Source organism: Meleagris gallopavo, chromosome 4 (assembly GCF_905368555.1).
Source record: "Meleagris gallopavo chromosome 4, MGAL_WU_HG_1.1, whole genome shotgun sequence".
NCBI lineage: Eukaryota > Metazoa > Chordata > Aves > Galliformes > Phasianidae > Meleagris > Meleagris gallopavo.
The window spans coordinates 755278-778079 of NC_139407.1; the positions used below are offsets into that span (position 1 = coordinate 755278).

At 39.9% G+C, this 22802-nt stretch overlaps 2 protein-coding genes across 4 annotated transcripts in view; one reads left to right on the forward strand and one right to left on the reverse strand.

Moving 5' to 3' along the window:
• Positions 1 to 927: 927 nt before the first annotated feature.
• Positions 928 to 6136, reverse strand: FGG (fibrinogen gamma chain). Its single transcript, XM_003205351.5, has 10 exons — positions 5980 to 6136; positions 5842 to 5886; positions 5233 to 5416; positions 5038 to 5131; positions 3978 to 4108; positions 3296 to 3429; positions 2991 to 3175; positions 2071 to 2348; positions 1543 to 1709; positions 928 to 1155 (listed from the first exon to the last, which is right to left on the reverse strand). Exons 1-10 carry the CDS (start codon positions 6064 to 6066, stop codon positions 1141 to 1143), a joined length of 1320 nt encoding a protein of 439 aa, XP_003205399.2. The 5' UTR covers positions 6067 to 6136; the 3' UTR covers positions 928 to 1140.
• Positions 6137 to 10111: 3975 nt separating this feature from the next.
• The window catches only part of LOC100546750 (uncharacterized), a 47334-nt gene continuing 34643 nt past the window's right edge, over positions 10112 to 22802 (forward strand). The window contains exons 1-8 of one of the 3 annotated variants that reach the window (XM_085221976.1): positions 10112 to 10934; positions 11065 to 11165; positions 11254 to 11323; positions 12325 to 12455; positions 13233 to 13321; positions 15962 to 16061; positions 19808 to 19851; positions 21002 to 21079. In XM_085221976.1, coding sequence (XP_085078102.1) covers positions 10631 to 10934; positions 11065 to 11165; positions 11254 to 11323; positions 12325 to 12455; positions 13233 to 13321; positions 15962 to 16061; positions 19808 to 19851; positions 21002 to 21079 — 917 coding nt within the window. In that variant the 5' untranslated portion in view covers positions 10112 to 10630. The remainder of the gene's footprint in view (positions 10935 to 11064; positions 11166 to 11253; positions 11324 to 12324; positions 12456 to 13232; positions 13322 to 15961; positions 16062 to 19807; positions 19852 to 21001; positions 21080 to 22802) is intronic. The other 2 variants (XM_085221973.1, XM_085221974.1) reach the window with 2 other exon arrangements.

Consider the following 22802-nt stretch of genomic DNA (forward strand, 5'->3'; position numbering starts at 1 on the left):
CTAGACATAGACCTGCTCACCTCAGCAGGAAAAGTGTCAAGGTGGCATAAATGGCCTTTGAGGTCCATCTTACTTGTGTAATGTTTCCCTGTCTCTAAAAAAGCCATTTAAATGTGCTATTCAGAAATGCCAGGTGAACTCCTGGCTATTCAATGGTAGCTAAAAATAAAGACTAGGATGCTTTTCTTTATGTATCAGCTTGACATATATATTTCTATTCTAGCTCTCTCTGCATATTTTGTTGATTAATGTATCCACAAAAGTAATATGATTTTCTAAACCCCTTACCCAGAAATACTCATCAAACATTCTGAGTGATTACATTCAGACAGCATCTCAAACTCTGCTTTTATTGATCTGTGCTGTCAGTGTGGGTCACTGAAAAATTATTACCACACATAGTAAAAGCAAATGGAACTAAAACATAATTAATTAATACTAAAAATGATATTAGTTTGGTCTGAAAATGATGCTAAAAAACATTAGAATAATTTAATAAGTTTATAAATGTGGTATTCAGTTATAATACTTGTACAGTGTAGTATTATGTGCTATATAGAAAACCAAACATTTATTTTGAATAATATTTGAGAAACCTGCTAATATGCATGCTGTTGAGTAAAATACCTTTGTCATTGATAGTACACTTCCTAACCTGCTGTATGTTTGCTCAAGCAGCTCTAGCAGTAAACTAGGTCCCTTTCAAATGTACTTTGATCTGTGTCACAAACTAAGAATTTCATCAGAAAACAAAGTGAAGACTGTTGAAAGCTAGCCACGTTTTATGGAGAAATAGCTCCAACACACACTTCTAAATAAAGAGAAGGAATAACTGAACCAGATTTGATCAGAGTATCCTTCCAGCAGTCACAGTGTTTACTGTGTTGTGTTTGGCCAATAATAGAACATAAATAGCAAACTCAGCTATTCTGTGATAATCAAAAATTTATTGGGAATGTGTACAGAAAAAATAACCATGTAAAGAGGTAAGCACTGCTCAAGGAAAACCATTTGGCATTTTATAGTCAGTGGCATTTCACAACACTGATGTCCAAACTGTGGAAGGTGAGATAAGTTCAGTGTCGAACAAATAAAAGATTTATTTTCTCCATCCAGGTCAGTCTTTATTAAATTGTCCTTTTATGAGTCTCCAACCTGGAATAGAAAAAAAAGAGAAAAAAAGACAGTATTTGAATGTTTTTCTAAAGAAAGATGAAGTACATAAGGCTTAATTATGATATGTTGACTGTGTTCATACATATTTATACTAGTTGGAAATTTAAAGTTCAGCAATTAGAACACATGAAGACAAGGAATTATTTGCAGTCCTGGGACTATCTACTTATCTATTTGTTAAAAGAAACAGTGAAAAGGAAGGTATACTAAAATCAAAACGCAAATATTTCTGTGATGAAATGGTAAACAAAGCTGACGCATCCAAGATGCAGTAGATACAACATTTCAGCTGTCCATGCTTTGTACTTGCAATTATAACCATATTTTGTTGTTATTTTAAATATCTCCTCTGTCCAATGTTCAAACCTGCTTGATGCTGCCTGAGTGCTGCTGTCCATCTATTGAGAGTCTGTTGAATGGGATGATTTTCATTGTAGTTTTCTTCATGGAGTACCACCGGTCACGCCATGTTGCCCATATAATGCCATTGTCATATGAATCTGAGCCAGCATCTTTAGATGTGTACACACCACCTAAAAGTAGCAATTTGAGCAAAATATTTAGTTGTTTCTAAATCATTAATGTGCCCATCCCTTACATAGTTGTGGCACCAACACCTCTGTGACATCCCTGGGTACACTAACACACTGCACACAGTGTCGCTCTCCCTCTCTTTGCTTCTATCAGGGCCAAGAATTCCATTTTGGGCTGGAGAACTGCCACAAATTGGTGTCAATATAAACAATTATTGAAAAGAATGCACTACATCAGCTTTGGAAAAACCAGATGACAAAATATTCTCAATGAAAGTGACCCATTTTCCTTTGACATTGAAATGTGATGTCCTTTGTTACATTTGTCCATGTGAAATTAGGTATTTAGGAGATATTTCACCTATATAATATTGTCCATTGAGGTGACCAGCATGGCATCTATTCATCCACCATCCAGATCCATCTTGCTCGGCACAGTTGCCCTCAAAGTTGTCATTGTCATTATCGTAGGTGCTGAAGCGCATGCCATTATGGTAGGTATAGGATTTGTCACTTGGATCATCTCCAAAATTAAAGCCGTCAAAGGCATCTCCAGCTTCGCCACCAATAAAGTAGGCATAGGTCAATCTGTACTTGTCTTCTTCAGTTCCCACTTTGAATACCGCATAGTCAGCAGTGCTATTAACAGAGGATAATAGTGAACATAAGCATGCTGCATTCCTAGTATGTGCACAAATGAAATATACATAGATGTTAGAACTGCAGAAAAGGGATTTAAGCCATCTTAGCATGTAATTTTGTAAAAGGGTTATTTTTAATCAACCGTGTGAATTGGTTCAATAACAGACATCCAATCAGTTTTTGTCATCCACCATTAGATGTGTTTTTTTGACTCTACTGTTCTTTAGTGATGCACAGAAGACCTACATTACACACCCTCTTATGTGTTTATCTACCAAGTTCCTACTGCTTAGGCTTGCTCAAGTCATGAGGAAGTTCTTGGTGGAAGGAAGAGACAGGTATCTCAAGAAATAGGAAACGTAGTAAGCCCTCCTGGAGAATGGAAGGCATAACTGAGGAAACTTTGAAGAGGAGAAACAGATTCATTCTGCCAAATCAACGAGGGCTTCTGGCATGTGGCCTTCAGACATGTACACGTGAGGGCTGCTGTCACAGTTTTGAGTTCAGGAGCCCGTGCATATCTTATGCATCTTGACATATCTAATAGTGCCACTCTTTTTTTAAATCTGTACAAACTAACAGTACTGGAAAAGGAGCAGGATTTAAGATGCCATTTTCAGAGGTTTCATGAGCAAATACCCTTTTTTGCCAGACCAGTCCTCCAGTTCTATTCGCAAGGCATATGGCAGAGTGGACTGCGTAGTTATTAAATGAATCTTTTCATTGCCCAGCCAAAATTCTGTGGTGTCATCTGGAGACAGATGGCCAAATCCTTCCTTGTACTGGACCCAATTTCTCCGGAAGTCCTCACTCCCATCCAATCTCTATAAAACAACAACAAACCAACCCTCAAAAAAAACCACGTTATGTACTTCAGGTAAGCAAATGAAAACAGCACTTGATGCAGTACACTTCCTTATGATAATAATACATTAGTGACATACCCTCTGTAATACCGTCCAGCCGTTGCCATATGTGTCAATCTCACAGTAGACTAGGAAAGGCTGCTTAGCTTTTTGAGGCTTGATGAAGTAAAGACCACTTTTTCTTGCACCTTTATTTGCAATATCTTGACAATCTGAAGTAAAGATATTCAAAGGATTGTTACTAATCTAGCTATAGTTCTATCCTCACACTCTATCCTCACATTTGATATGGCAACTTTCTCAGTGTAAGAAATTCAGTTAATTCAAATATTGTTTCAAAGTTTGCTGTTTAGTCTAAGTGTTTCAATGTAATTGTCATAAAAAAAAAGTACTGAAGGTCACAGGACTTGTGTAAAATCATTCTATGATTCTATAGAATCATTCTATGATTCTCTGAAAACGAGAACGTTATTTCACATGGAATTTAAGCAACTTACGTGTAGAATGCAGTCATAGCACCAATTTCTACAGCAACAAAAACAGCACTTCTGGAGTTAAGTTTTTCTAAGTGAATCAGCAGAAATGTGATTGTAAGTTATCTTCCTAAAATTGATCCAAGCATTGATTCCAAACCTTGCAGTCTTACATCTTTGCACAAGTCTATGGCCCTTAAGATCACAAAAACCTCATCACTGCAATGCCAACTGGCAGTACTTGTAACTGAATCAGACCTCCACCATACAAGGAGCATTTTGTGCACCTCTTCCAGTTGTCTCCTGTATTTCAGCAGTATCTTTGCATGGTTCCTGACAGTGTGACTCGAGTTGAGAAATCTTTTGTTTCAGCTGTGTGATCTTGTTGCTGTTCATTATATGCGTATCTGTCAACTGTCTGGAGAGAGAGAGACAAAACTAGCTTGTTTCTTCAGCTGCTTCTTACTGACAGTAATACATGTTTACCTGCACATATGCCCGACTGAGTTAGCATGCTGCTACATATGTCCCTGCAAAAGGGTTGATTCTCTTAGCACTGATATGTAAAGTTGAGTAAAACAGCCAAAATGAGAATGTACATACTTAATCTCATGTAATTAATTAACTAATTAATTAATTACACAATTAATGCATGATTGTAATGCTGTGGAATGTATTCCTTTGCTCTCGTTAGCAAATTATAAATTATTCTTCCGTAAGTATGGAATTTTACGTAAATTACATAAACTGCCTGAATGATCAGAATGTTTAAATCATATTTGATATAATGCTATAGAATTAGAGATTTTGCTACTTTCAGGTCAATAAAAATAGCCTCAAATTTTAGAAAAGTTAATGAAGTTTTCAATTCTATTTTCAGTGTCGGTTTACTGAAGACCACTACTGAGTTTGTAATAACTTATGAATTATACCTATGCAACTGAGCTGATTTTCTCAAATATATGCAACAAAATTAATCAGAATAAATGATTGTACAAATATTTTGTAGACTCTACAAATGCATATTAATAAAATCTCCATAGCTCATGAAAAAAGAAATTATCAGTGTCTAATGAAGCAAAAGAAACGCAAATAAAACCATTGCCAGGCTTCCTGACGTTCCTATCTTTTATTTGCACAATTAATGGATAACGCTGATGAACCAAAAATGCACTCTCAGATCCTCATGATTGCTCTGTGTCTTGTAAGGGAACTTCTAATGACAGTGTCTAACGGTCAACATAAGCACAAAAACCTTATCTGAGGAAGCCATAACTATTGTTAGTAAAAGAAGAGAAAGAAAATGATTTGGATTATAAAGTGCTATGAAAGGTGAAAGATACCTACTGTATAGTATTTTCATGAGCCAAAATAGTGTTTTCATATCTGATAATTTCTTCAATTATTTTCTTGGACTTTTGAGTCAAACTCTCAACTGATTCTGAAGAATAGACAAAGGCATGAAATTATTGCAGTTTGGCAAATTAGAAAAACAAGACAGTGACAATTTGTTCAATTATGTAGCTATTTTTATATTCTCACGTGGTAGTGTCTGCTTCTCTGCAGGATAGATGGTTTTGATGTGTTGAATCAAATATTCTATTGATCCTGTGGAGTTAGTAGCTTGCTGCATAAGTCTCTCAATTTCTAGCAGTTCACCATCCGTAGTGAGACGGTATTTGTTAAAGAAATCTGCAATGCCACAAGTTGTGGGGCAGTAGCTACCCTAAAGAGAAAAGAATAATAATAGTGTTTCAGTAGCAAAAATGGACAACAGAATATTTGGGCAGGAGAACAGTTTGTACAAATGATTGCAGGGAAAAAAAAAGCATAGACATTTGCCTCTGTTTGCAGTAGTACATAATTTATAGAGAGGTTTTAGTTTCACGCTGTATATATATCCACACATGGAAAGAAATTTGTACATGGTGTTACTTGTAGGGTCTTTAACATACTTTTATCAGCAGCATAGCTGCCTTTCTCAGCAGATGTTCACCGCTACCAGTCAAGAACAGGTTTAAGCACAGTGCATTTAATGAGCTTTGAAGCTAACAATGAGGATCTAATGAAGCTACAAATGGCAGTTACTAAGTGGCGTAGGCAGGCTTTGACTAGACTCTTAATGTAAAAGGAAATGGATCCGATACTTACAAAACGCTCATCTAATATGCAGCAGTTTTCTCTGGTAGCAATGTACTGAAGAGAAGAAACAAGAGCACTTTCAGTGAGTTTTCTCCAGAAGCATTCTAAGCACTGACACGTTTTCTAATACTCTGCACCTTCACTTACCGCCATGCTGGTGGAGAAGAGCAGGGAGAGGAGATGCCCCAGAGGCACCCATCTGCCCAGCTTCAGCCCCATCTCACTGGGTGCCATCTGTACTGTCAGCAGCTGAAAGTGTTCTCCCCAGCAGCCGAGGCAGCACCTTTATGGGCTGCCAGATTTGGCTCCAGAGCAGGGCAGCAGAGGTTTAAGGGAGCAGTTGGAGATGGGGGCGGGCACGGTGAGGTAGCGGGAAGAGGTGGAGTAGGGGATGAGGTGGATTCCCAGAATTTGCACGCATCTCTTACTCCTCCCATTTGCAGAACTTGCTTTCCACTCTATCTGCTTTATCTCTGATCCAACTGGGTCTTAAAGGAGGCAGAAAGGTGAAACAAGGTGTGCAGAAGCTGTAACATGAGCACAAGCAAATGCACACGTGGCTCTTGATTGGGGGCAGGCAGAGTAGTTACTTAACTTGCACAGGGAAAAGCAGAGGTAACTACCTAATTACATGCAAACACATATCCATAGCCTAAAGTTAAATATTAAGAATATTTCATGCTTGTTTAGTACCTTCCTTCCATAAGGCAGAACATACTTTTCTAAGGCATTCAGTATCATTCTTCCTATTTGGCAGTGACAAAACTCAGGCAGAGAGAATTATAAGGCCATGTCAGGCAGTGGAATATCTGGAGAAGCCGCCCATGGTCTCCTTTACAGGCAGGGAATCTTCTCTGCCCTCTAATTTAGGAAGCCTGTGTGAATGACTTGGATCAAAGCTGCCCTGCCGGGAGCTAGCCCTTCCATCCCTGGATCAAACAGCTTTCCTTTCCAATCACCACAATTGGGAAAGAACGTTTGCAGATAAAAATGCTGTCTCCAGGGATGGTGACTGGCTCCGAGTTTGTGCTTGTACTCTGCCAGCAACTGGGTCAGGTTAAATCACAGATGTCCCCTCCAGGGCAGATGGGTACATAGTGGTTGGGACAGAATATGTGGGCTGCAGAATTCAACTCAGGTATCCCTTGTTCTTACACAGAGTAAAGAGCATACTCTTCTCCTTTGTCACTGAAAATAGTCCATGTAGATCTGAAACGCTTTCAAGGGAATACTTCATCATGGAACGTAGTAAAATTTATCTAGCATCCCTGGATAAGAATTTCAGGATTTGGAAAAGATGACAACAGTCAAGTCTGATAGAGAGCTATATTGGTTAATTTTGAGAAAAAGTTCCAAACATTTTAGGATAAAAATGTGACAATGGCTGCGATGAAATAATTTCAATGTATAATGCAATAATTTTTGCTAACGTTACCAATATCTTATATAACAACAACAAAGCTTACTTGTTGTTCATAATTCATTATGAATTTTCAGTGTGGTTCTTGTCTTACATAAAATTATCATCACATAGATCTACATTCATGAAGGAATCAACCTAAACAATTTACTTAATGATTACCAAATATCTTTAAGCTGCACTTACAAGAGTTGTCCAGTTCTATTTTTGGATGTAACCTCTTGTACTTCTTAGCAGAAGATGTAAATATTTAAACCTCATAACATTTTTGTGTGTTTTACTGATGATACAGTCGTGTTGTAGCCTTGAATAATGAATCCTTTCATATCCTTGCTCCCTTCTCTTTCCTTCCATTAATTCACATTGCATGGTTTTGAAATGATTTTTTCCCACTTTTCATTAAATCAAAAACAGTACATGTTCTAATGTGAAACATCAGGGTAGTCTTCTCCTCCTTTTTGTACCATTTTCTCATATAATTCCGGCTGCATAAAGCTGACCCATTTACAAAACAAATGTGTTAGAGACCTGATTTTACCCTTCAGTCTGCCCAACATATGTAACCTCTGTTGTTCTGTTTAGCTTTTTTTTCTTTCCGGTAAGCTTGTTTGCTGATTTGCTAACAAATGAGGAATGATTAATGCCACACAGGCAGAATAAAGAGTTCTCAATTTCAGTTTAACTTTTCCTCACAGTTTATTTTTTGAGTGGGTGGTAAAATCAAATCAGTATTTGTTTAAAAGTGTCTTGTTCAATTCAACTAGTATTTGATTAGTATTTTTGTCAAACAGACACTGGAAAACTATCCAGTGCCTTCCCATTACTCACAGTAAATCACAGAAGTACAGAACAAATATGCATGTATTTGTAAACCAGTTCCTGAATAGCAGATTATTCTTATGACTGCCTTCGGAAAATAACAGTTTTCCAAATGTATGACTCATACATGACTTAAGAATCTAATGTGAGATTTCAGTTCATAAAATTTTCAGAAACGCTACAGTGATCCAGTACATTTTTTTAATTGTTTTAATGGAAACTTGATTGTAAAAATAAATACAAAACATAAATGTTAAAAACCTCAAAAAGTAAGTATCGAAAAAGAAAAAGCCTATTTTGCTTTGCAACCTATCACAAATATGCACTGCCCTGCTTCTACTACTACTAAGCTTCTTTGCTAGGTCAACTGATGAGCAAGTGATAATTAGGATGAGAAACAGAGATGGTTAAAAAGCTACTGCTGATGTTATGCTTCTGGTATGTTAAGAAACACTCTGCTTTACAAATAGCAAAGTGAAAATGAAAAAAAGAGAAGGTTCAGTAAGTCATCTTTCTCTTTCAATATTTGAGTCTTAGGCAAAAGGCAAATGGCAACATTTTTTGCCAATTCAACAGTCCACTCTGTGCATCTGTACTCTTCCAACCTTCCTGAAGAGAAATGCCTAGAGGATTTGGGTCCGTAAATATCAGCTGCCAGTTGCTCTGCATGGGAGAAGCTCTTATTTCTTTTCATTTATGAAATCAGCACAGACATGGGCTATGCTTCAGTTGAAATGAGGCTGAAAAGAGTTCTGTTCCCTGAAAGCTGAGCAAGGAAAAATAATAAAATCCATATCATTCACGGTATGGTTTCATTTGGAATGCTTTGAAAAGAGTGCAGAAGATATTTTGCTGCATGCACACCATGGATACAGGAACGATACTTGTGTTTTCTTGCTTTTAGGTTTTTCCAAGTTCCAGAGCACAGGATGTTATATTTCAACACAGTAAAAACCCAGCAAACATACTGAAAGCCCCTAAACCATGAACTGGGATCAGTTAAAAATCATTACTGGGCCCTGAGCAGCTTGTACCTTAAATAAGGGTTATTAGGTGCAACACTGCAAATTCTCTCCCTTTACTGATTTACAAAGACCATTTTCAGCTGTTGATACCTTAGAAAAGGTTGGCTTTTAGACTATCTGCAAAAGAGAGATTGCAATGTATGCTTTACCTTGAAGGGAAGAGCAGTGAACTCCATTTGTTAAACAAAAGCATCCACTACTTTGTGGGAATAAGATAAGTAATAAATTCAAATATTTGCGGAATACTTTGTAATTTGTTGAGATGACAGAACCTCATTAAATTAAATAGAGCCTCCTTTATAAACCGAAAAATTTGTTGGTATCTGCTGATAGCTTTGTTTTGGAGAGGAACTTATTTGCAGTGGCATTAACAGACACATAGCAAAAATGTAATAGGTTTCACAATAAAAATGTAGCCTGTGAAATGCATTGCTTGTACTTTCTTGCAGGCAGCAGAAACTTGACTGCCAGAGAAATCCTACAAAAAGCTTATTTGCTTAGGAACGATGCAGTCTGCATTGTCTACCCTGACATCTTGCTAGTAATTCAGGATGATGGCAGGAGAAGGATTAATCTCACATCTCTGTTTACAGAGAGGGAAGCACAGGCCTAAATCTGAGCCATTAACAGCACTCACACAGTAGAAGTAAATACAGGTATTTAGAGTCGCTGAGTGAAACAATGAATGTTTGAACTACGATCAGGAAAATAATTATATATTTATTTATTTTTTTAAATCAGAACCTTTATATTTCTTCAACACAAAAACTAAAGCCAAGTTATTTTCCTTCTCTCAATTTATGAGGGCAAAATGTGTCTCGCAAGCTGTGCATTAAGCAATAGGGCAAGTGGATGTAGGCCCTTACCACACCAGAGAACTATGGCATTTACTAGTATTAAGTATTAAGCTTCTTCCCTCACTCAGAAAGAAGTTTTTACTTGCACCTCTGTTCGCACTGCACGTGGACTTGTCGCTCTCAGCTTCGCTCCAAATCTCACAGCGCTGCCTGATGTCCTCAAAGAGCAACATGCTCTTTCTACAGTTTGTGAAGTCACGGAGAAGCCAAAACCTCAACATTACGGGACATTGCTTCCCACGTCTTCTCTAGAAAAGGTCGTTGGAACAACTTGCCTCTGCTTTCATCAAAATAACCCTAATCTCGTGCAGAAAGTGATGATCTCAGAGTCAATTGTTGCTGCTCCTGATGGAGCCGCTGGCGGGGAAGTCTGTGTAAACATTGTATCAGTGCTCAGTAGTATGAAACCCCAAATATTGCGCTGGAACTGCAAGAAAGGCAGCACGGAACTAACCAGAGAACGCCATAGGTGCATCTCCTGTTCGTCTTTGCCTTGTGCTTCTTGTCCTGCTCGCCAAAATGTTGCTGTTGGAACTGGAGAGGGCCCAGCAACAGGCAGCAAGGACAAGGTCATGATTGGGACCTGCTTCACGAGGGAGCAGTGAGTTAGCTGGCAGAAAGAAAGGATGATGCGGGGGCTCCTCGTCTTGATTTAAGGAAAATCGTCTTTTAACCAAATGGAGACGAACGCGCGGGCTCCTCCGCCGGACACGCGGGCAGACACCGCCACCTGCCGGCTGTTCCCGGCGGGCCGGGGCCCGAGCCGGATGACGGGCGGTGCCCGCCAGCCCCGCGCCGCCGCCGCCACCGCCACCATGAGCTTCGCCGCGCTGCTGCGGCTCCGCGGGCCGCGGCCGCTCCGGGCCGTCCTCCGCCCGCAGCGCTGGAGCCAGCGGCGCGGCGGTGGCTGCGAGCCTCCGGCGGGCGCCGCGGTGCGCATCGGCTGCGCCTCGGGCTTCTGGGGGGACACGGCGGCCGCGGGTAGGCGGCGGCGACGGGCTGGCGGACACGGGGAGCCGGGCCGGGCCGGGCGGCACGGAGCGCCGCGTCAGCGGCCGGCGCGCGGCCCAGCGGGGAGCGGGGCTAACGGAGCGTTCCTCCCTCCTCGCAGTGCCGCAGCTGCTGTACGGCGGGAAGCTGGATTTCCTCGTCTTCGATTACCTCTCCGAGATCACCATGTCGCTGCTGACGGCTGCCAAAGCCCGCTCTCCCGTGAGTAGCGGCTGTCGGCGTACAGCCGGCTTTGGACTTGGCGCCGGCTCCGCCGTGCCCCTTCCGAGCCCCGTGTTTGCCGTTGCAGGTGCTGGGTTACGCTCCGGATTTCGTCTCCGCTGCCATGGCTCCGTACATAAAAGATATTCACAGGAAAGGTAGGCTCCTCTCCGTGTTCGCACCTTAATGAAGTGCGGTTGCGAAATGAGCTCTGTGTAGGTTGTGTTCCTGTTTGTCACACCAGTGCTGTGCCGCCCTATGGACGTGACCTCCAAAGACGCGACAAGAAGTGCAAAGGATGTACAAGGCACGTGTGAAATGCTTGCCTGTAAATATAAACATGTATGCGTGCCTCTGGGTAATTCTTTTTGTAGCTTTAGTTTGAGAATGGAGAGTTGCCTGAAAATCTCTTGTTAAAATTTGTGAATCTCGTGGTTTAACACAATCTTTGTCAGCATTCCAGAGTAGTTCTAATACTTTGATTTTCCTAATGCAATTCTTTTTTTTTGTTTATATGACTACATCTTTACAAGTTCTTACTCAGTTCGGAAGGAAGAGAGAAATCATTTCCTCTGAGCACCCAGTACCATGCTGACGTAGTCTGGAATTCAGAGAAATAGATGTTTCTGCTAAAGTGACATTGTGAAAGTATAGTGCTTTAAAAAATTGCTCTCCTGTGTTGTACCTGTAGGAGCTGGTATGATGCTGTCATTTCCTCATAGTGTTTGTCTCGGTGGTCACTTTCACCTTTCTTGCAGGAAGGGAAGAAGATAATTGTAGAATCATAGAATCACCAAGGATGGAAAATACCTCTGAGATCATCGAGTCCAACCATCCACCTATCACCAGTATTTCCCACTAAACCATATCCCTCGTACAGCATCTAAACGTTTGTTGAACTTCTCCAGGAACGGTGGGGTCATCCACATCATGAGGCCTACCTACAACAATTAACTTTTCTGAAAGCAGTCATTGGCTCATTGGCTTAGTCTGATCTCCTTTCGTTTTACAAACTTAATGGGGCTCAAGACTTAGCATTAATATTTCACTTGATTAGATGCATCGTACCTTGCAAAGATTATGTCTTGCTTGTCTTTCAGCTTGCTTTGAGTTGTTGAAATGTTAATGCTTCTGTGCTTGGTTTGTTCTTTTTGCAAAGGTGTTCGTGTCATCAGTAACGCAGGTGGAATTAACCCTCTGGCTTGTGCAGCCGCTCTTCAGGAGGTGGCAGAGAAGGCAGACGTTGATTTGAAAATAGCTGTTATTACTGGAGATGACCTAATGAGTGAGGTATGGCACTTCGCCTTTAGGCTTAGTAGGACTGTGCAAGTTATTCCGTATTGAGAAAAAAATTAGCCCAAATTTATTTTTTGCATCTTTCTGTATTATCTTTATTCATAGAATGAATCAGTGAATAGTTTAAGTTGGAAGTGACCTTTAAGATTGTCTAGTTCCAGCCCCTCTGCTATGGGCTGGGACACCTCCCTCTAGACCAAGTCTTTCACAGCCCCATCCAACCTGGCCTCAAGTGCTTCTAAGGAGGGGGCATTTACTTTTAAAAGCATTTAAAACAATCACTCTTCTTATTTTTTTTAATGCACAGAGCGTGGTGAAGAAGTCCAATTCCTTATTTGCAAAGTACACTTATGCTTCTCTGGGAACTTAATGTACTCTGAAATTAACTGTCTTGAGCTGCAAAATTATTCTTGTTTTCTGGCCACGTCACCATTGCTGTTACAGTAAACATTTCTGCTGGCAAGGTTTGACTTGCTCAGTCTTATAGGAATTAAAGATGATTTGAAAGCCTAAGGAGTGTACTACTTCATGGTTGTTGATCATCTTTGAAAGGAAAAGAATTCTTTAAAAACGGACTTGATCTTTATTTTCCAGCACTAAGAAAAATAAGTGTCTAGAGCTTTTAGTCATTCAGCTGATTTACATGTTATTAATTTTAATGATTATACTTCTTAGAGTTGCTGTGAAATGAATCTGTTGTCTGTTACTAATGGAAGTTTTACAGTAGATGCTACAAAATACTCATAAATTTGGTGGTCTGTTTTCTAACAGAAAGAGAACTTAAGAGGAGCTGGCATCACTGATTTGGAGAGTGGCAAACCATTTCCAGAGAGTGTTCATAGCATGAATGTGTATCTTGGGTGAGTTACTTTAACAAGCTGTTTTTTGAATGAAAAAGTAATTTTTAGTATATTGACTACATGAACCCGTTTTGATTTGCAAGTATAACCACCTAGGCACTTAAGGTTCACCTTTGTATGATTTAAGAAACTAGAAAATATTTTCTCCTTTTAAGCTGTAAATAGATTTTTAATTTAGAACCTTGCCAGTTGTGACTTCAGCATTACCTCTTCTGAGAATCTTCAGGTTTGATTCAACACAAAGTTGCCATAATTACAATTATTAAAACTATTTTTTCCAAAAGTGGAGCATTCTGTCACTGCATGGTGCAGTTGTTAAGGATTGCCATTGCTGGAGTAATGCACAGCCCTTCTATTGAAATAATGAATCATTATGACTGGCTGCTGTTCTGGCTTGTACCATTATATTGCACTTTGCAGAAATGTGTCCAGGCAAGACAGCAGGGGTTTGGCTGTGCTTAAGACAGCATATATTTGTTCCTCAGAAATGAGAATATTTTAAGAAATTGTTCTTTGCATTTGTATTCAGTGTTTTCTGTTACAGTTCTTGCTAGATTTTCTTTTTAACCTTCTGTTAATCTTTGCCCTGCAAGATTACAGATCATGAGTAACTGTAAATGAAATCTAATAAACAGTGGTTAATGTTTATAATATTGAGGTGTTAATTCCAGTTCAGGTGATTCATGATTCACAATTTTAGGAAAAGGCAACTCATAGCAGAGAGGACAAAAACAGACTAGTATGAGGAAGATACATTTTAAAAATCCATTGTGTATGGCTCTGCTTTACTAATGGAAGCTAAAACAAGTGAGTTTTGATGTTGCTTTATTCTTTTATTTGTTTCAAAGAAACAGTATTTCTTTATGGGCCCCTTCATCTGGGATGCATTAAAATGTAAAGCTATGAGCCAGCTTCTTAAATCAGTAGTTTCATAGTGTACATTTTTCTTTCATAGCATCTGCATTAGATGGTTAATCGCATAAGTGTCTCTTTTGGTTTGTATGTGTGTATGTAGGTGTATTTAAACAAGTCAGCTTCATAGTGTACTGGGTAAAATCAAGAAGTCCTGTAGATACTTAAAATAATTTTTTAAATTCCGTAAACCTAGTTATGTTTACAGTTTGATTCTTGGTTCAGTACATGAGCTACATCTGAAAAATTATCATTGTTATAGATTATAAATATTTCTTCTGTCTCTCCTGATTTATGTTCTGTGGATTGAGTTCTTTTTTTTTTTTTTCAGTAAGATGCAATTTTACTAATTGACTGCTTTTTAGATGTAGTTACATGGCTTTATTAGTATCCCACAGAAATCCATTTGCGTTTCTTACATGACCATTACATAACGCTGCGCCCAGTGCCAGGAGTTGTTGTACAATGTATATTTTATTGTCTCTCTAATCAGTGTCCTTATTTCTTTCATATTAAAATGTCAGTAAATACGTATTTTTGCTTACATCTCTAAGAACTTTTGTGCATTATTTTTTTCCTTTAAAAAAAAGTAGGAGTAAGTCTATTAAATCTGTCAAAAAAGAGCATTCTTAGTTTTTAAAGACACCCAGATTATGGTTTGCGTTTTTCAATCTGCCTAACCCACAAACAGTGGCAGACTCCATTAGATAGCTTTGACCAGAGCACGTGGCTCTGGGGTTCTAAACCCAAGCTTTCTCACTTGTTTGTCCTTGGAAACAGTGAAATTGCTTCTAATAAATTATTTGAGATACTAGGCAAAGTATCATTGAGGATATCAGTAATCACATATAAGAAAAAGTTGATGATAGTTAGTGATAGGGTTCTCTGGCTACAGAGCACTCTTTGGAAAGCAGCCTTCATCCAGAAGAGGTTTGTGAGTTGGAGGCTAACCCTTAAATGGGTCCAGGGAGGGGTTGGACCCAGGGTCATGTAGGAAGCATGGGTGAATTGCTTGTACCTGTGCTTCCTGGGCCAGCCACCCCCTTCACCAGGTGCTCAGTCATCAGTTCAGGCCGTGACGTGACATTACCCTCACATTTACCAACCTCTGCAAGCCCAAGCAGTTAAGTTCGAGCCTGGCTAATTCTGACTGGGCCAACTTTTACTTGGCCAATCTGGAAAACCTGTTGCTTGAGTTTCTTCAGAAGTAACAACTGCACGACACTTTACTTGAAGTTGGCTGATTCTTTAAGTTCCAGTAATACTTAATTGAGATTGATGTGAAGGGTTTAAGTTTGGAGGACTAAGTCAGCAGTCTGTGAATAATATCAAATTACAGAATAGATTAGGTTGGAAGGGGCCTTTGGAAGTCATCTGGTCAACTTTTGTTAGTGTTGGTGTCCCTGCTGTTGGTCTTTATACACTCATCTACAAATGAAATAGGAGTAGTTATTATCTTCTTACAAAAACACTTTGTATTCTACTGGTAGTAAAAGTGATCCTCTCAACATTGTGTTTCAGGATATTTTGAATGAATGTCAAGACAAGTCTTTCAGTTGTCATGAAATTGATTGGATGTTCCGTCGCTTGCTTTTAAAAATATTAACAATCACTTAGTTGTTGTATGAGCAAAGCTGATTTCATGCAGACTCGTTAAGTGATTCTTATTTTGTTTGTGATAGTGTGTTAAAAAGTAAGAATACATATTGCTTTTTTTTTTTTTAATAGGGCAAGACCAGTAAGCAGAGCTCTTGACCTTGGGGCTGATATTGTAATCACTGGTAGATGCGTCGACAGCGGGATTGTATTAGGGCCACTCATTCATTCTGTAAGTACAAGTTATTTACAAGGTGATGATGAACAGAAGTGAACGGCTATTCGGGAATCATTAGGGTTTTTTTTGCTACTTTGGAAATTTTAGTTTAAAAATGATGAGCCCTTTCATTTTTGTTTCATTTTTTTGCATGCACGTATGAAAGTTTACTGCCTTTTCACTTCTGCTAAATCTATAACAGGGATACTTATGTTCTTAAGTATTGTGAAATTTGAAACAATTTCAATGAAGTGAAGGGAACTTTGCCATGTTTCACCAGCATTTCGCTCTTGTTTTTGGGTTGCTTTTTATTTGTCCCCAACTTTAAAATTTAATGTCAGGTTAAAGAACAAATGTATTTTCAGTACCGCAAGGTGGCAGTAGTGGTTTTCAGTGTCTTTTTCAGGTCTTTTTCAGTGGGTAAGCAGTTTTATGTTAAGTAGTTGAACAACGTATCTCAAATTCCCCAAGTTTCCACAAATAGTAGAAGCAGGATATGTAGATTTCTGAGGTGCTTTGAATAGGCTGTAAATACGGCAGGTTGAGGGAACTGATTCTGCCACTCTGCTCTGCCTTCATGAGGCCCCACCTGCAGTATTGTGTCCAGTTCTGAGGCCCCCAACACAAGAAAGACATGGAGCTGTTGGAGTGGGTCCAGAGGAGGCCACGAAGATGATCAGAGGGCTGGAGAACCTCCTCTGTGGGAACAGGCTAAGAGAGCTGGGGCTTTTCAGCCTGGAGAAGAGAAGGCTCCAAGGGGTCCTTATAGCAGCTTTCTAGTACCTGAAGGGGCCTGCGGAAAACTGAGGAGGGACTTTTTATAAGGGCAGGTAGCGACAGGACAAGGGGAAGTGGCTTTAAACTGGTAGAGGGTAGATTTAGACTAGATATTGGGAAGCAATTCTTTACTGTGAGGGTGATGGGACACTGGAACAGACTGCCAGCTAGGCTGTGGATGCCCCCTCCCTGGAGGCATTCAAGGCCAGGCTGGATGGGGCTGTGAGCAACCTGGTCTAGTGGGAGGTATCACTGCCTACAGTAGTGGGGTTGGAACTAGGTGGTCTTAAAGGTCCCTTCCAACCCAGACTTTTCTATGGTTTTGTTAATGACCACTTGCTATGGAAAATAGAGGCTTTCTTTTGATGCATATTTTAAAAATCACAGAATCACAGAATGGTTAGAAGGGACCTCAAAGATCATCTGTTCCAATCCCCCTACTGGAATATGAACACCTAGATTAGATCAACCAGGAATCATCCAGGTGGGTTTTGAATGTCTCCAGAGAAGGAGACCCCGCACCCTCCGTGGGCAGCCTGTTCCAGTGTTCTGTTAGCCTACCTATAAAGAAGTTTTTTCTAGAATTTTTGTGGAACCTCTTATGTTCCAGCTTGTACTAATTACCCCTTGTCCTATTATTGGGTTTCACTGAGAAGAGTCTGGCTCCATTCTCCTGACATTCACCATTTACATATTTATAAACAGCAATGGGGTCACCCCTCATTCTTCTCCAAGCTAAGGAGACCCAGCTCCCTCAGCCTTTCCTCATAAAATTCTCCACTCCCTTAATCAACTTTCTGGCTCTGTGCTGGACTCTCTCAAGCAGATCCCTGTCCTTTTTGAACTGAGGGGCCCAGAGCTGGACACAGTATTCCAGATGTGGTCTTACCAGGGCAGAGTAGAGGGGGAGGAGAACCTCGCTGGACCTACTAACCACACCCCTTCTAATACACCCCAGGGTGCCATTTGGCTTTCTTGGCCACAGGGGCACAGTGCTGGCTTGTGGTCATCCTGCTATCCACCAGGACCCCCGAGTCCTGTTCCCCTACACTGCTCTCCAACAGGTCAGTTCCCAGCCTGTACTGGTACCTGGGGTTGTTCTTGCCCAGATGCAAGACTCTACGCTTGCCCGTTTTTTATTTCATTAAATTTCTCCCTGCCCAACTCTGCAGCCTGTCTAGGATGTTTGCACATCCTTCTGGCGTGTCAGCTACTCCATCCAGTTTTGTGTCATCAGCAGACTTGCTGATAGTGCACTCTATTCCCTCATCCAAGTCACTGATGATTATATTGATTAGTACTACTGTAACCCAGTACTACTGAATGAGAACTCTTGAGGGACTCCACTAGATTCAGGCCTCCAGCTAGACTCTGTCTCATTGTCTTTGGCTTCTTTCCTACAGCCAGTTCACAGTAGTCCACCTCGTTACCCAGTCATCCAGCCCACATTTCTTTAGTTTAGCTGCAGGATGCTGTGGAGACATGGTGTCAGTTTTTTTATTAAAATCAAGATAGACCATGTCCACTGCTTTACTGTCATCTATCCCCCTGATTACATCTTCATAAAAGGCTGCCAGGTTGGTTAAGCATGACTTCCCCTTGGTGAAGTCATGTTGATGGCCCCTAATGACCCTCTTGTCCTTGATATGCCTGGAGACAGTGCCTAGGATAAGTTGTTCCATCACCTTTCCAGGGATGGAGGTGAGGCTGACGTGTCTATAGTTACCTGGGTTCTCCTTGGCCTTTTTGAAGACTGGAGTGACGGTTGCTTTCCTCCAGTCCTCAAGCACCTCTCCCATTCCCCATGACTTACCAAAGATAGTGGAGTGGCCTGGTAATGACTTCTGCCAGCTCCTTCAGCACCTGTGGGTACATCCCATCAGAACCCATGGATTTATGGATGTCCAGATTGCTTAATTGGTCCTTACCCCAGTCCTCATCAACTGAGGCAAACTTTAGTAACTCATCCTGCTGTGCATCTTCTGTCACCAGGACACCCACCTCATTTATTAGTGGCCTGGCATTGTCTCTGGTGTTAAGTTTTATCTGCAGTGTATTAGAAGAAGCCCTTTCTGTTTTCCTTGACTCCTCTTGCAAGTTTTAATTCTAAGGAGGCCTTAGCTTTCCTAGTTACCTCCCTACATTCTCTGACAACAGTCTGTATTCCTCCCATGTGGCCAGGCCCTCCTTCCATGATCTGTAGACTCTCCTCTTCCACTTGAGTTTGCCCAGCAGTTCCCTGTTTAACTGTGCAGGTCTCCTGACTCCCTTTCTTGACCTATTGGGATGCTCTGATCTTGAGCTTGGAAGAGGTAGTCCTTGAATGCTAGCCAACTATCTTGGGCCCCTTTACCTTCAAGTACCCTGTTCTACAGGATTTCCCCTAGCAATTGTTGACCTTACTGAAGTCCAGGGTTGTGATTCTACTCTGTATTCTGAGTTCCTGAACTCCACCATTTCAAGGTCACTGCAACCAAGGCTGCCCTCAGCCTTCACCACGTCAGTCAGACTCTCCTTATTAATGAGAACAAGGTCCAAGAAAAAAAATACATCAGGGAAGTTTCTGTTATGTTGATTGTTTTTTATTTATCTCTTGCTTTCTGTTGAAGTCTGTAGTTAAAGAGAAGACATACTGCTAGGATGATTGGTGGTAGTCTAGGAACTGATAATTTTCAGAAGTTGGAAAAATACAGTGCTTTGCTTACATGAAAAAGAAAAAGGTGCTAGACTTTTTTGAAGAGGGTTTGACTTTAAGAGTTTATACTTTGAGGGGTGATTAAAAATTTCAGTGGAAACTGAAACACATCAGAGTACTTCCACGGATTTCTGCTTAGCAGCTCAGATCCACATGCAGCTCTTTCCAGTTAACTAGATTGTTCTTCCTGCAGTTAAGTAAAAATGTGATAAATATATTGTTCATCAAGTCAGTCTCCTGTACTGTGTAAGACTTCCATATATGTAATATGTTTGTATTTCTCTTCTAGTTTGGCTGGAATAGGGATGAATTTGACTTGCTAGCTGCAGGAAGGTAAATGATATAAGAAGAAATGGGTAAATCTGTATTTCATTTTGTATAATGCCAGGATAATGATTTTTTAAGCATTTTGAGAATTTAGATATTATTACTGAGCTCATTTATTAGAAAGTTATTCCAAATAAAGATTTTGGTTATGGTTCTTTAAGGCTTACTTAATCCTATTATGTTTGAAACCAAAATTTAAAAACAATTGTTTTGGAACCAATTCTATAAAATAAGAGGAGAAAATTAATGATTTAACAGATTAGCTTCCTGTGAAATCTGATGGTACAGAACAGTGACTCCAGCTTTTTCTGTTTGTCCATCAGTTTGAGTAGTTGAAGTTGACAGCAACTACTGTCTAAAAAGATATGCCAAAGGAGTCCTGGTCATAGCTCAGCATGCTTACCTGGTGTTGCAGAAGCTGAATATGAATAGCCCCACTTGCAAACCCTAGCTATAAGTCCTAAGATTGTGAATCTGTTGTGGAAAGTATTAGGTAAAATCCTGTCATCTAATTTCATTTTTCTGCATCTCATCGTACTACAATGAAGCCCATTAGAATGGGTGGGTACTGAAGTAGGCTGATTGCACCTGGTAGTAGTTGCATTAGACATCCTATTGCCAGAGAATTATTGCAGAAAGAAACTCCAGCTCTTCTGACTTGGGATTGAAGTTAGTAATCAGTTTTGAGAGATCATGATCTTGCCTGTAATTCACTCACACATTTATGAAATACCACAGTTAAAGATTTGAAAATTGTAATGTGTTCTGTTCAAAGATATCCTTCACGCTGTGTGAGATTGTACACCTCTTGATTAAAAATGGGCCTTGCATGTTTTCAGCTATAGACAATGTGAAAAGCTAAAATACTGACTTTAGATCAATACTTTTTGACATGACTAATGGAGCTTGATTTTTGGTGGAACATACCAAATTTTTTTTCATATGAAACGTTACTCTTTTAAACTCTTCTTAGTCATCTTTCAGAATTCCTACTTGTGTTTAATGCAGTTTATAAACAAAATTCTAGGGAGGAAAAAAAGTGAGCATGTTCTGATATTTAGCTTTATTTCCATCGTATGATTACATTTTCAGACTGGATTTGTGATGCATCCTTTTACAGAATATTTTGTTACTTGAACACTTGCTGTTTTCCCAGCCTTGCAGGTCATCTTATTGAATGTGGTGCTCAGTGTACTGGTGGAATATTCACTGACTGGCATATGGTACCAGACTGGTAAGTAACTCTGAGGACAGCATGTATGTTTGTAGTAGACCAAATCATAGAATCATAGAATGGCTTGAGTTGGTGGGATCATCGAGTTCCAACCCCTCTTCTGCAGGCAGGGCCGAATATAAGGTCATCTGTTATAAAAATCAGTTTCTAATTCATTCTACTAATAGAATGTCTTGGTTTGAAAGATCATCTGCTTCCAACCCCCCTGCCATGGGAGGAGTGTGTGTGTGTAATAGAAAAGGCAATAAGAATACTTTAGATTGATTTGTCAGACTTCAGTTAGATCAGAGTTGTGTATTGTCCAGTCTTACAGAGTTTGCTTTGTCAGGGATAACAGTCCTCTCTTGCTATGTATTCCACCATCCTTCTTTTCTGTATGTCCCAGTCCCCCAGTTTTGAACTGTTGGTGTCTGCATATACATTACTTATCTTTGAAAAAGTGTTACATACATTACTTGAGTTCAGATGTACTCGGTGAGACCTTCTCATAGGTAGGTCTTTCTCCCTGCTGAGAATTGCCATGAGAAAAGACTCATGTAGTCTGCTTTTGATGAACTTAATTTTTAAGAGTAGCTTAAAAGCAGTTGCGGGGCATATTTGGCACGCAATAAGTGATTTTCCAGTTGCAGTTTATTCCTGTTTTCTTTGGGATGAAAGGAAGGAATCTTGACTCATGCGTTGTCCATCAGAGTCAACACTACCTTTACATGATGGAGAGCTAAAGAACTGTGGGAAAGATACAAGAGAAAAAGATGGTTTTTGTTTGACTCTGGTCCTGCAGGGACCCACAGGACACATTTTTCCTATTAAAAATCTTGGTAGCTCTGTATTTTTGAGGATTTTTCAATCAGAAGTGGCAGTTGCAGGCTCTTGTTCGTTGCTACTGAGAATGCATAGTTGGTAGTGATGACTGTGTTGAAAAACAGTGTTTCATAGCTGAGAATTTGCTCTATCAGAAAATGTTATTCTGTTCTTTGTATCTGTTGTAGTTTGCGTAGGAATAAATAGGAGGCATTACTTTGGGAGTGCCCCATGTATTATGAAAGCACTTGGTTTACAAGTAAATGAATTTTCCGTCTGATAGCATAGTTAGTAATAGCCTGACTGTAAGTTCAGGAAACTTGATGGTACGATTTTTTCTGATTGTTTGGACAACTTGAATCAGTTTTCAGTGTGTGCAAATCTATATAGTCAAATTCATTTTTTCAGTAATGATAGAAGTTGGAGGCCTGCTGGCTCCAGGTATAACTTCTATAGACGCCAGGTCGACAGAGCTCTGAAGGGGCTTGCAGAATTCACGTGAGTATAGTCTGTTAGTGATTTGTACTTAGTTTAAAAAGAGCTTTAAGTCTTCTGAAGTAATCTGTGTAATCTAAATCTCAATAAATCAGATTAAGTATGATATGCAAGTTTATATCTAAACCAGCTCAGTGAAGTCATTAAATGTGGGAAGAAGAAGCCAGGCTGAAATGTCTGTTCTCAATAGTATGTTATGTCAGAGGCACATTAATTTCTCACCACCGTGAGTGTAGTCGTGCGGCTGAGAATGCTTAGCATTCATGTCTGCAAACAGTTACTGGGCCTTTACATTAGAGCTTAAGGATATTTTCACAGTACTTACACTGTTCTCCAGTGAACGCTAGAAGGCAATCTCTCTTGTTCCCTCATGTTTTATTGCAGAAGGTAGGTTTGGTTTTGAACAGTGATCAAGTTGCTGTTCAAT